The sequence below is a fragment of the Phaethon aethereus genome (assembly GCF_964289735.1).
Source record: "Phaethon aethereus genome assembly, chromosome: 3".
Classification (NCBI taxonomy): domain Eukaryota; kingdom Metazoa; phylum Chordata; class Aves; order Phaethontiformes; family Phaethontidae; genus Phaethon; species Phaethon aethereus.
This window is the reverse complement of record NC_138576.1, coordinates 57,498,742-57,513,028: the sequence shown is the minus strand read 5'-3', so window position 1 is coordinate 57,513,028 and position 14,287 is coordinate 57,498,742. Positions and strand designations below refer to the sequence as shown.

General features: G+C 40.9%; 1 protein-coding gene across 1 annotated transcript in view; it reads left to right on the top strand.

Annotated features, from left to right (window-relative positions):
- Positions 1-14,287, top strand: part of MAN1A1 (mannosidase alpha class 1A member 1) — a gene marked incomplete at both ends in the record, with an annotated part of 150,414 nt that overhangs the window by 122,432 nt on the left and 13,695 nt on the right. Inside the window, 2 exons of the mRNA XM_081998198.1 lie at positions 1,756-1,849; positions 5,925-6,040. Coding sequence (XP_081854324.1) covers positions 1,756-1,849; positions 5,925-6,040 — 210 coding nt within the window. The remainder of the gene's footprint in view (positions 1-1,755; positions 1,850-5,924; positions 6,041-14,287) is intronic.

Here is a 14,287-nt window from a genome sequence, read left to right as displayed (position 1 = left end):
ATTGTCTTCTGGATACTTTTTACTTATGTGAGCCATGGAAAGCAACTCTTCTTCTTCTCCCAATTCCCAGCTAAGCAATTTTGCTTTGCTTTTTGGTGCATAAGTAGTCACTAAGTCCTGTTCTTTATAATACACTTTATCATTTATCTTCTTTTTTTTTTTTTCTAATTAAAACTTCCTCTTGTTTTGGTTTTGCATTCTTACTCCAACTGCCCCATGTTAGCTAAAACTGGTGTTATCTAATCTAATAATCTAATTAATAATGAGACTCCAAACGTTTAGCAGTAAGTTTAAAAGCAATGGTCAAATCTCAAATGAGTACTCATTGTACCAAACTTAAAGGACTGAATGACTTTGCTGCCATACCGTTGTCAGCACTGGAATAAATTTTGTGAAACAAGCAATTTGAATGTATTTAGGGATGAATTTAAAGACGGAGTTTCTCTTAAACAAAACTGAACTGGCGGGACGGGTTGTGTGGCACCACCCAGGAACAGCCAGAAACAAACTTACTAGGTAACTTAATTATCTTTTGACTTTTATGGTAATGTGTAACATCTGTTCTATTAGGAGACAATTAAGTGTGCTGAAAGTGCGTACGTTAAAAATCCTAGCCTGTGGTTCTCTTCCAAAGTGGCACCGAGCTGCAAGATGCTGGAAATCTGTTTATGTAAGCTGCTCTTAAAACCCTTCAGAGATTGCAATTCCACAGCCCTCCGAGGCAAGCCGTTCCAGGGCTGGTACGCCTGATAAAGAACAAGAAGAAACCCTGGAATAAGCTTTGCATGGAAGTGTTGATAGAAGAATTCATTAAGTGAGGTCTAGGTCTCGTTGCAGTCTGCATTTGGGCCACGGCTGCTGGCAATGTAGCGTCAAGAGGCAGAAGGCGGTTTGTGTACCGCAAAAGAAATCCCTTCTGTGGTTTGGTGCAAGCTAATTTATCTTCTCTCTCAGCAGCTCCTTCACTTGATCTCTAGGCATTCAGAGTGGTACAGTGAAGCTATTAGTACCTTTTTGTTACAATTTCTGGTCTGCTGTGCTCAGGATCTTCGTTCTCCCGAGTTGCACCGTTTGCTTTTTCTGTGCGTGCTAAAATTCAGTGTAAATTATTTCATGTGCTCTGCAATGGCTTGTGCTGCTGGATGACTCCAGCTGCAGAGCATCTGGACCGTAATTGTCTCCCCGGGCCTCTCATTCGTAGCGAGCTCCTCAGCGGCACCGGCAGAGCGCTCGGGGCTGCATGGGCTCCCGCCGGGCGAGCTGGTTGTACGGAGCTCAGTTCCAGCAGTCCTCTCCTTCCCAGGCAAAACTGCCTTGCCGTTCCCTTCTGCACCCGAACTAGGTGACAAGCTTAGTACTCAACACCATTTCTGATTTGGGCATGGGAGGAATATAATGCTGAAGTAGCTGAGCTTAGTTAAGGCAACGAGCCTCCGTGAATGTCAGTGTCCTGCGGAGGGGCGAGAAACTCTCCTGAACTTTGGAGCTTCAGTTGTGCGGTTTCACAAAGAAACTCCAGAGGTTTTGAGGAGCTCATTTAAGTCATGGTATCAGCTTAGAGGATCTTTTTTAACAGTAATATGATTGCAGGGAGGTATTAAGGCATATGTGTTGTATAAGACTTTTTTTTTTTTTTTTTTTTTTTTTAGTTTTAGATACATTTGCACTTGTCATGAAAAAGTACTTTTGTACCGACAGTTTTTTATTTTGGGGGGGAAATGGATCAGTACTCAGTGTTTTGTACCCTTCCAATAGGTAATGAATATTCGAAAAGTTCTAAATCGACTGGATAAACCAGAAGGCCTTTACCCCAACTATCTGAATCCCAGCAGCGGTCAATGGGGCCAGCGTAAGTAGATCACTTCTTTGGTACTATGACCTGTCTATTGGTGTGCGGTTTGCAGCTGTTAACTTCTTTCAATCACTGTAACATGTTTTTTGTATATATATAAGGAACTTTTATAAAGTATAAAAACTCACATTATATCTGAGGTTCTATACAATGTAAAAAGTACTACAAATATAAAAATAATAATCCTACTTGATGTATTTTAATGTTCTTTGATCTTTCAGTATGTCTTCTGCAAGTGGGGAAATGTCTGAATATGTATGATTTTGGAAATAAATTTGTAGACTAAAAAGTCTTTTATTCAAAAGTCTAAAGTACTCTCCAAAGTAGCTGTTTAAGGAAACATTATCGGACCATTCAAATAAAATTCCATATTTTTAGAATGGTGTGGCTCCAACGAAGACTTAAAAAAAAATAAAAAATCTTTCCAGTTAATACCAGCTGTGACTTCTGTTGAAGTTTAATGCCAACAACTGAGGAAGCAAACTAGACAGAACTGTGTCACGGCATTAATCCCCTTGGAACCATTACTGGAGACACCAAAATTAGACGGGAAAGAGTATAATAAAATGCTTGAAATACTTGAACTGCTTAGCTCCTTCCTGATTACTGAGCCTTTTCTTGTTGTACATTGCTTTCTCCAGTCTTCATAACGTGTTAAAGCCAACACAATGTGCAGGAACATGATTCTAGAGACCATGTTTCTTCTCTTTCCACTTTTCCTGCGTAGGTTCAGTCTGCCGCCATCCCATTCAGGTGACTCTGTTCCTTTATTTTTTCCTCCCTAAATTATTGAAAGGAAACAAGCAAGATATGCTGTCTTGGTCAGAAACGACACGGGCAGACGAGATGGTCCTGTAGGTTATTGATGTTGGAGCTGGTTATACAATGCCAGAGAGGGATAGGACCGGAGAAGTTCTTGAATGCAGTAGTTTGTCTAGTATGCAGCTAAGGTGGGCGTGAGGTTCTGGAGTCTTTATGGGACTGGCCACAGTCTGGATAGATAATTTTGACAAAGACAAAAAACAAGTGTTTTATTAAATAGATACTTGAATGCTTTTGTGTCTCAGTCCGAATTAAAAAGACGTCCAAGAAGGTTGTGCTACTCAGTTGTATCGTCCCATCAAGGCAAAGGCCATTTCCCTTTATGAAGTAAAAGTATGCCTGTCATTTTAGAAAGCCTTCTAGTCCGCTACGCTGTGAGGTTTCCTTCAGGTCACCGTGCCACAAGGCCTGTGGCTGCTCAGCGTGCATAACCATTGACTCCGGCTGGCATGCTGGTATAAACTCTGACACCCGTTTCCAGGCCTGAGAGATGTGTGCCCGCTTGTTACCCACGTCGGTTTAGCACAGCTTTGTAAAACATGAAAACCTCCCACTGGAAGTGTTGATCTTACAGCAGTAGGCACTGGGTTTGGTTAGAAGGCCACTTCAGCAACTGTGAGCCAGGTCCAGTTACCTCCTTCCTCAGGTTCAGTCAGCCACAGAAAATGAGTTTTTTGGTGAGCTGCATGAGAGCAGGTCTTTCTAGTGCTGACGTTGTTAGTGGTTCTCCCTTATTTATTTTAAATCAGTCAAATACTCTGCCTCATGGCCTTTGCCATTTCCCTGTTTTTAATATAGTTGTGTCTTATGTACTCCTCGTTCACATTAAATGCCAGTTTTTGTTGGTGTGCCCAGGGAAACTTACAGTTTATACCAGCTTTGCTTTCCAACAGCATGTAGTATTGACAAAGAAATAGCTTCCTGCACGTGCAAGTGATGGACACAGGTGTTGATGCAGGTCAGCCCCTTGCATGCTGAAGCAGCAGAGGCAAATTTGATCTTCTTGTATCTCTTCCAATTCAGTTGCCTCCATCCGCAGACACTGATTTTTTTTTTTTTTCCCCATAGTAGAAGATCAGAATGTAAGACTTTAGAGATGTTTTATTTGAGATTGCTTTTCTAGGCTGTTTCAGTTGATTACAACAAGGGGGAAAAAAAAATACTAGACCCCTAATTGATACAAGACAGAATTATATTATCTATCAAACGTCACGTGGGGAGCAGGGGGAATAGTTTCTGAACATTTCTTCTCTAGCAATGCTGTAACTGTGAAGGACACTGCTGGATCACTGCCATTGTTCCTGTAAATTCATTTAGTCCTTGTTATTTTGACAGTAAACTGACAGTGATTTGCTGCAGCATGCATCAATTGGATTTGTCTACTGCAATAATGTATATAATAACGGGGCTTATTATTGATGAAACTGTGCTTGTGCTATTTAGTTTGCAAATGTCAGAGGTTTCTATGGTAATTTATTTAGGAAACCGTAAAGGTCATTTAAATGCTGCTGTTCAAAGATCAGCTTTCGATCATAGAAAATGTTCTCATTTTTTTTAAGAAGCATCTTTTCCTTTCAGATCATGAACATTTAATTAAATAAATGGTGTATTCTTTCCAGAAATTTAATATGTCTCATTCAAAAGAGGAGGGGGGAGAAAGCCATTTATAACCCAGGTTTGATGGTACAATGTATTTGTTAGGCGAAAGGGACACTATACGTTTGGAAAACTAAATTATTTTTTTGTATGTCACAGGCTAGTGGAGGAAAAAGAGACTGTTAATAAAGTTTGAATAGGAAAAAAGTATATCTTCTACATTTGCATGGCTTTGCAACCTGTTCAGTATGTGAAAGGAGGCATTCCATGAAGAGAAGATATGAAGGAGTTTAAAAATAAATTCTCTGTGTTCTTTTGAATTCCACCAACAGAAGGCATAACTTTGAAGCTAAGATCAGAGCTAGGTGTTGGGAAGCATGAGCTCTGTATTGCTAACCCTTCTGCATCTCGCTTTACGAGCCTGAATTACCCCATGTGTCTTCTGCTTTTCTCTTGCCCAGAATTTTATGGTATGACTCACAGACTTGCTGCATGATATATGTACCCACATCTCCATCCTGGATGTCTCGGGTGGAATTAGCAGACCCCTTCTACACCGTAAAATTGATGGTTATAAAAGAGTAGTCCTGGTAAAGCACTTTGAAATCCTTTCACTGAAGGCTCAACGAATGCCAAATCCCTTAATGTTACCAGGCAGCACCAACTTAAGAAGACCTCTAGCTAGTGTTCTTAGTTTAATGAAGTTTAGAGAAAAACTTTTTCTGCTTTTAGGAGATCTATGCTGAAATCATATGATAGCCCATTAAAATTTTGCCAAGAATCTTTTAGGTTCTTGGAGAGCGAGTGAGTGCAACCGTGTGCAAGCTGCTAAGAGCACCAGCAACCTTCGCATCACTGGTGCAACTGAGGTCGACCGGTCTGACTCCGGTGGTGTCAGTGTTCTCAGGGTCACGTCCTAAACATGTGCAGTTGAATAATCACAGCATCAGTAGTACCAGATCATTTCACACAGCCAGCGCAGGGCAGGAAAAAAAGCAGTGTGATAGCAATAATCCTCTGTAGATGTGGCAAAGTCTTTTTTTTTTCCTTTCTAGAACTACTGCTGAGTTCTGAGAGCAGCCAGATGTTCTGTAGTATAATGTAGTATTATTTTTAAACATATGGGTCAGCATTTTGAAATACTGTAAAATAACCTGAAATTCAACTCTGCAGTAAGGAGCTAAAACATTTTGGCCTTTTTTATGCAGTGAGTTAAATGGGCCATTAGTAAATAAAAGAGCAAATAAAAGCAATGTCTGTGCATTAAGAGGGGAAAGCCTTTATCAAATCAAAGAGCAGTTTCTCCTTTCTTTCCTGTTTCTAGAATTAAAAACAATTTAGATACGCATTTTTGTATGGGATAGACTACATGAATTAGGCGTTAAACATACAAATTGTTGTTTCTTTCCCATGAACTCCTGTGGCATGTTGTGGATGTTAAATAACTATGGTGCTTTACCTTGATCAAAAAGTTAGCAATTAAAGTAGTAATTATCTGTATATATCAGTTAAGTTTTTCCTGAGGTTCTAGGCTTACATTTACTAAAGATTGTTGTAGGAAGAGATCATTAAATGCCCTGTTTCAAACTATAATTGTATTTTATTGCCCAGGCTGAAGATGAAATTGCTGTTCAATCCCTTTCTTCCCTTCTAGATCACGTCTCCATTGGAGGGCTTGGCGATAGCTTTTATGAATATTTGCTCAAGGCATGGCTGATGTCAGACAAGACAGATGAAGAAGGCAAGAAAATGTATTATGATGCTGTTCAGGTAAATAAGATATTTAAATCTTCCTTTCCATGATAATCTAATCTATAATACTCCTAAAGAGACAGGCTCTGGGGACAATGTGAAGGATTTATGTCTTTGCCACCACTGTGTGTTTTTTAAAAATAATTAGTTTCTCTTTTAAAAGGACTTCATCAAATATAAATGCTGAAGGAATACAGATACTGTGGGAAAAGGGAGAGTCTTGAAGTATAGCTGGTTTTTTTTTTCCAACTGCAATACAGTCAGTTCTTTGATACAGGAGGAGAAAAGTATAAAATATGCAAGAAAAAATGCATCTACAAGTAGCTCTCAGATAGAAAATCAATTTTTTTTCCTCGGTCTTCCCAAAACATATTCCTTTTGTCCTTTTTCCTTGTCCGTTTCCAGGGACAGGGCATCTACCACCTCTCTGGGCAACCTGTGCCAGCGTTTCACCACCCTCATTGTGAAAAACTTCTTCCTTATATCTAGCCAAAATCTGCCCTCGTTTAGTTTAAAACCATCACCCCTTGTCCTATCGCAACAGGCCCTGCTAAAAAGTCTGTCCCCATCTTTCTCACAAGCCCCCTTGAAGGACTGGAAGGCTGTAATAAGGTCTCCCCAGAGCCTCCTCTTCTCCAGGCTGAAGAACCCCTACTCTCAGCCTTCCGTCATAGCAGAGGTGTTCCATCCCTCTGATCATTGTTGTCGCCCTCCTCTGGACCTGCTCCATCAGGTCCATGTCTTTCCTGTGCTGAGGGCTGCAGGTGGGGTCTCACCAGAGCGGAGCAGAGGGGCAGAATCACCTCCCTCGACTGTTGGCCATGACCTGCCTTTAATTTTGTAAGTGCAGATTTGGATGCCGTCAGCTTCATTTTCACCACTAACATGGTTTCAGCTTCAGAGCAAAAGGTTTGAGTGCATTTAAGGCTATAATATAAGAACAGTAATATTATAATAGCTCAGTCATTAGACTGGCAGCCAAAAAGAGAGAAGAAAGTGCCTGATAATACTATATCAATTCATCTTACCATGGAAGGCATTTTGAAGCACGTCAAAGCTGCTTCTAGTCTTCTACTTCCACTGGTTTTATAGCGTCAGGTTTTTCTTTTAAATACTCACACAGGGTAAGCGCTAACGCATAGTCGCATGCGATAAGAAATGTGCTTTTGCTAGTACAGCTATTCTGGAAACCGCTGCAGGTAGAATATTTTAAAAGTGGTGCAGCAATCACCATTGTCGATGGGACCATGAACACATTACCTTTGGTCCTGCTGGAGAACAGCAGAAACACATTGATCCCGGCTCATAACAGAGTCCAAGAGAGGCCGGTGCTGGGCTGCTCCTACTAAAGCTGAAGGTTCACCTTGCCCCGACTTAAGCAGAGCTGAAGCAAGGTACATCAGGAAGTCTCTCTTGCCTTACGCCACAAAAGCATGCATGCTGTCCCATGTCAGCTGCACCGTGGCAGCATGCCTGGGTCACCGCTAAGCCAGACTGAACTGCCTGGCAGCGTGGCCGGGGTGGAGAGGTACCTGCTGGTGGCTGGTCACTGGGGGAGAGGGCCAGGAGTGCTCCGAGGTGTGTCTGTGCAGGGTGCAGCAGCACGGCTTTGTTTAAACTCACACCTTAGCCATACTGGGGTAACAACCTCCTCGGGTACGAAAGTTGTCGCAGGCGTCCCGAGGTCCTGGCGGGGAGCAGGAGTGGTGATGGCCAGCACACTACACGGCTGGCTCTCCCTGCTCGGGATTGAGCTGGGGGAGCTGAATTGCCTGGTCAGCAGCATCACTGAATGCAGCAATATCAGTGACAGCTCTGCTGTATGTAACTAGATTTAAAGTACCTATTAACAGTTTTGGTAATAATAGCTCTTAAGCAGTCCAAGAATCATGTCTGTCCAGAATATCAGTGTTTGGGAGGGCCAAATAATCACTAAATACGTGCTAGATTTCACTGTGCTGTTGGTTGAAAGCTATTTCTACTATTTTCTGAGCAACGGTCTCCGTGTTCTCTGCTTTCTGTACTGAGGTATATCTGTGCCAAAGCTGGAAGTGTACATGCAGCATGTGGAGGTACAGCTTGATGTTGTAATGTAGCTTGTTCAGAAACCAGCAGGGAAGTTTCAGTCTCACAGAAACTGCAGACTGGTTGGGCCCCATTGAGATGCTACGTTCTTCACCAGAGTAACTAGCCTGTTTTGAAATCCATCCTGATATTGTCTTTATTGCTATCGATCCCTTACTTATCTAAATTAAAGCTAATTTAAGTGTCTGCACAAGCTGCAGTCTCTCTTTATGACTAAGCCTACATGGTTTGGGCATTCTGAGTCTGCTTCGTATTTTCTTAGATAAATTTCCCCTGGCGCTTTCAGAATCTTTTTAAGACTACGCCAAAGGGAATGGCGTGATTATTCCTGGCCATTCGGTCCAGCACATACCCAAAAAATTCTGAAAGAGTGATGTGAAGGTCTGATGCCTCATTCAGTATCTTCTGCTATCCAGAAACCACAAATGAAAATATATGGTGAGTTATAGTTCACTGTGAAAAGCTGAAATTTATTTAGATAAAGCTTTGGGGTTATTTCTTACGTTGTTCTGTAACAAAGAGTTCTTTCTATTAGAATTTTTGTAGCATCTATAGATTGTTTTATGGCTTAAGTTAAAAGCAATAACTAAGATGTCAAACTGGATTTAAAAACTTTTCCTGCTTGCCATGAATAAGATGTGTATTTGGCTGATGCCATTCAAAGTTTATTTCTAATGGGAAAAAGGACAGCAATAGTCTTGTTCTGAATACCAGGGCATAATATGAATGTATTTATAAGGCTGTCAGAGGGATTCATAAACTCTAGAATTTGCTCACAAAGACAAGTGAATGTATTTTTAATGTAAGTTATTTTTCTCTTTTTAAAAGCAATGCATATAATGTCCTGTTTCGGATAATATAGGAAGTAAGAGTAAACTCATTTCAGTGGACAGCATGAAACATTTAGTTACAGAACAAACATGTATTCAGATTTTAGTCATATGCTGAGGATGTAACTGACCATAGAATAATCTGTCAGTCTTTGCAAATACCCAGGTCAGGAACCATCCCACTCTTTTCAGTTAACCCAGTTATGAGTACTGTGAGAGCTGGTGGAGGAACTTGCCAAGCCACTTTCCATCATTTATCAGCAGTCCTGGCTAACCAGGGAGGTCCCAGTTGACTGGAGGTTAGCAAATGTGATGCTCATCTACAAGAAGAGACAGAAGGAGGATATGGGGAACTACAGGCCTGTCAGCCTGACCCTGGTGCTGGGGAAGCTTATGGAGCAGATTATCTTGAATTGCCATCACGTGGCATGTACAGGACAACCGCGTGATCAGGTCCTGTCACAGGGTTTATGAAAGGCAGGTCTTACTTGACCAATCTGATCTCCTTCTATGACAAGGTGATGCGCTTAGTGGATGAGAGAGGCTGTGGATGTCATCTATCTGGACTTCAGTAAAGCCTTTGACACCGTCTCCCACAGCATTCTCCTGGAGCAACTGGTGGCTCATGGCTTAGACAGGCGTACTCTTCACTGGGTGAAGAACTGGCTGGATGGCCGAGCCCAGAGAGTTGTGGTGAATGGCGTTAAATCCGGCTGGCGGCCGGTCACAAGCGGTGTTCCCCAGGGCTCGGTTTTGGCCCTGGTCTTGTTCAATATCTTTCTCGATGATCTGGATGAGGGGATCGAGTGCTCCCTCAGTAAGTTTGCAGATGACACCCAGTTGGGTGGGAGTGTTGATCTGCTGGAGGGTAGGAAGGGTCTGCAGAGGGATCTGGACAGGCTGAATGGATGGGCTGAGGTCAGCTGTATGAGGTTTAATAAGGCCAAGTGCCAGGTCCTGCACTTGTGTCACAACAACCCCATGCACCGCTACAGGCTTGGGGAGGAGTGGCTGGAGAGCTGCCTGGAGGAAAAGGACCTGGGGGTGCTGGTTGACAGCTGGCTGAACATGAGCCGTCAGTGTGCCCAGGTGGCCAAGAAGGCCAACAGCATCCTAGCTTATATCAGAACTAGTGTGGCCAGCAGGAGTAGGGAGGTGATTGTGCCCCTGTAGTCAGCACTGGTGAGGCTGCATCTTGAATCCTGTGTTCAGTTTTGGGCCCCTCACTACAAGAAGGATGTTGAGGTGCTGGAGCGTGTCCAGAGAAGGACAACAAAGCTGGTGGGGGGTCTGGAGCACAAGTCTTATGAGGAGTGGCTGAGGGAACTGGGGTTGTTCAGTCTGGAGAAGAGGAGGCTGAGGGGAGACCTTATCGCTCTCTACAACCACCTGAAAGGGGGTTGTGGCGACAAGGGTGTTGGTCTCTTCTCCCAAGTAACCAGCAATAGGATGAGAGGAAATGGCCTCAAGTTGCACCAGGGGAGGTTTAGATTGGATATTAGGAAAAATTTCTTCACGGGAAGAGTGGTCAAACATTGGAACAAGCTGCCCAAGGAGGTGGTGGAGTCGCCATCACTGGAAGTGTTCAAAAAACGTGTGGGCGTGGCACTTCAGGACATGGTTTAGTGGGCATGGTGGTGTTGGGTTGATGGTTGGGTTTGATGATCTTAAAGATCTTTTCCAACCTTAACAATTCTGTCATTTCAACAGCATTCCTGAAAGCCTGCTGCTAGGCTGGGTTGTGCAATTAAGGAATGCAGTAACCTTTTGTGGATATCGAAAGGGGAAAAAGTAATTTTTGGTCTCAGGATTCTGAGTATTCAAACAAGAAAATATATAGGGTCACTCTTTAATCTTTTATAATATGTTTTTGGCATATTGCTAACTTTTGAGACTAGCCTTGATATACTCAGTTTGTACTCTGCCAAAGGAACCTTTATGTTTTTGATTTTGCTTGGGATTTTTTTTAACGTATTTGATGGTCAGCATTAAGTAGTGAATATTTTTCCGAGCTGTTGAGATTTCAGCCTTTCAGATAAATAAAATAAAGCCATGTAGACTCCTTTCTCCTTGAAATGAGGGACAGAACAAAGTGTTAGCAAACTGAAAACATGATATTGGCAGATAGGCCCTTTTCATCTCCAGACTTTCATGAGGGTCTGTTTAACTGTGGTGACAGTCTGGTGGCTGCTCTGTGCTGATTGCAGTTTCCATTAAGTTGCTTGAAGTGGTTTGCTTAGCGATTGCAATGATCTGAAAAACAACATAACTGATGTGGACAATGACAGAACTGCAACAACTCAATTAGAATAGTTTGTCATACTGGGTAAAGCCAAAAGTATATTAGTGAATTGAACATTCAATACTTGAGCATTTCTTGGCATTCAAGAGAATACATAATAGGAAAAGTCTGCCTGGACAAGCGGGTCTTTGGGATGAAACAGTTGGTGCAGCAGACCTAGCCTTCCCAGTGTATACATTTTGGAGAAGGGTAGTGTCTGTAACTTAAATGTGTAAAAATTAATAAACAGGCAGTTTATCTATGTTTTTTGTCAGCTGTCATTAAAATATCACCCAGCTGCACTGGTGTTCTGCACGTAGCGATAGTATAGCTGTATTATGTAGGAACACAAGATTCATTGGGCTTAACAGTGAGAACATCCAGAGGACTCTAGATGTTTTTATTCTCTTCACTGTATTTCCCCTCTTGACAGGAGTTTTGAGGCTCTCTACAACTGCTTGCAGAAAGCCAAGACTAAAGACAGTCTTCTGCAGATTTTTAAATTGTTAATTTACTTATAACTGCACAATGTCATATGTTTTGTATTATACGAAGTACTTATTAAAACGTTTGCTTGTTTATGGGCTGTCAGGAGAAACAGCAAGCTATAATGTTGTTAGAACTCTTTAAGGAGTTTAACTAGAAAAATTCTGTGAGAGAAATTGTCCACTCAGAACAGCCATGTCCTTACTACTCATGCTATTTTAGCTTCCTTTTTTTGACAGCAAAAAAGCTTGTCAGGAGGGATAGATATTCTAGAACATTCAGAAAATACATAATGTAACATTTTGAGAGTGACTTGCTTTGATTCATGCCATTCCATTAATACTGTTTTAAGAATATGAATAAATCTAGCCTTCAGGTAGGTGACAGCATTAAGTACATTTAGTGAAAGAGCATTGGTGCTCTTAGAGACACTAATAAATCTATAAAGAGGGGAAAAAAACATAATTAGATTTTCAGACAAAAGTAAATTATCAGTTTTCCCCTAGAACTTAATCGTCTTCCTAGTGATTAGATGGATAGGTATCATAGTAGTTAAATGTTTGTCAGTGTTTCCATTTTAAAAATGTAGGCATCTCCATTGTAAGCATTCAGATTTCATCTCACATGTAAGCTTGTCTGCATAACACATCTTAAGTCCAAAAGCAGTAAATGCCTTACTACTTTCCAAATGTTTCTTATATATTGTGTTTAAACAAATGAAAGTTCTTCAGTGTTCAGATTTAGGTTTTGATTTTCAAAGCACAATTTAGTAAGCAGTGAGGACCTCAGGGTAAGAAGATGCCACTTTTCTTTGGCAGAAGTATTTAAATAAATTGCAACAAGGGCTTGAATTTCGTATTCCATCCTAGTTTTTCTGACAGTATGCTTTCACATGATTCATGCATCTTGTAATACATATTTAAAACATGTATGAATGACATTTAAGAAAACACAATCAGGGAATAAATATAAATTTAAAAAATAGAAGTGCAGTGTTCTTCTGCCGTCTCCAAAACAGCTGTAATAATGGAACAACGCAGATCTTAAACTTTTCTTAATAAACTCATTGGAATTTTGGATAAAGGATAAATTTGATGAATTATGGAGATTGCTGAAGAAAAGTAGCTGTTGCGTTAGATCAGCTCACAGAGAAAACACGAGGGAAGTAACTTAAAGTCAAGAAAACAGGCGATTGGCTTAAAAACAATATGCAAAACCACAATAATCCTGACCTGCCTGCTGTGTGCTGTTTCAAAGCAATAAAATATATTGGTGCATTCTATAAATACTGAAATAAATAAGTAAGCAATTGACATTATACATCTTTGAATTATTGGAAATATCACATGGTAGAATTCTCTTTCATGCTCACTGTTGCTTGAAATCATCAAAACGCTGTTTACGAAGAAGATTCCTAGGGGAAGAAAAATATATTAAAAGTTTGGACTGAGAAAATTTATAGTGCTTTGTTGTAAAGAAGCCTGCAGAGTTGTAATTATCCCCAAAACAAACATTATAAACCCTGGAAATTTAGAACTAGGATCATATTTTTGAAGTTTCAAATTTATTAAGGTATAGAAATGTGTAACTATGACTTGCAAGACAGTTTATCTCCAGCCACAGTGACATCTTGAGGTGGGAAATGAAACACCTGGGTTTTGTTGTTAAAATAGCAGTAGTCGTTGAAAGTCATTGAAATTCATTAATCATAATTAAAGAGTTGTTATAAAAGGAGAGGTAAAATGCCTAAGTGCTAGAGGAAGTAGAAGTACAGTTTTACATTGCAGTTCGAGGTTTGTAATTTGTTATCCCTGCTCCTTTAGCAGAGTTAACTTTTTTCTGGCTCATTTTGAATTAAGCACCTTTGAGGTACAGAACATTTTTCCCGAGAAGCCTCCATCTGTGCTCTGTAGGCATCTCTGTTAATAGTTTTTTTACTTGTCAGCATAATCCACCAAGAGAGTACCCTCTATTAAAAATAAGCTTGTTGATTTTTTTTTTTAACTCATTTGAACAGTGAGATGACTTCAGTTCGGTATCCTTTATGTTCCTCTGTAAGCAATCCAGTTCAACATCCTCAACAACTCCAAGAGTAAACGAAGGACTTCCCAATCACAAAGCCAAGTCAGGGATGGAAGAAGGGGGTGGTGAAGACAGCATTAAAGCTGTGCAAAAAGCTTAAAGGAGGGAAATGAGTGATTTATTAGGAGGGTCCGGTTCTGCTTCATTTTTCAGGGGTAAGGAGTGGCAGTATAAGGTAAAGGCTAAGGAGCAGGCTGATAAGCACACAACACAAAATATATCGCCTTAAGAAAGAGGACGGGGGCTGGGGGGGAGGAAATCAGGTTGGGAAAAACTGAAGAGTTTCTCTTTTGGGCTGTCAATAACAGAGATTTCACATGTGTGCAATTTGCAATCCTGTAACCTAAACAATTCCTAATGTCTCATTAACTGCAGTTCTTCCAATGTGACAGATAGGTAAGGGCATAATTGTAACGTGCAAACTCATGAGAAAGATGCCAGGAGTAATACAAGGTGCACTTCTTCAGTCACAATTCAAACCATAAAAGGGACTGTTAGTGT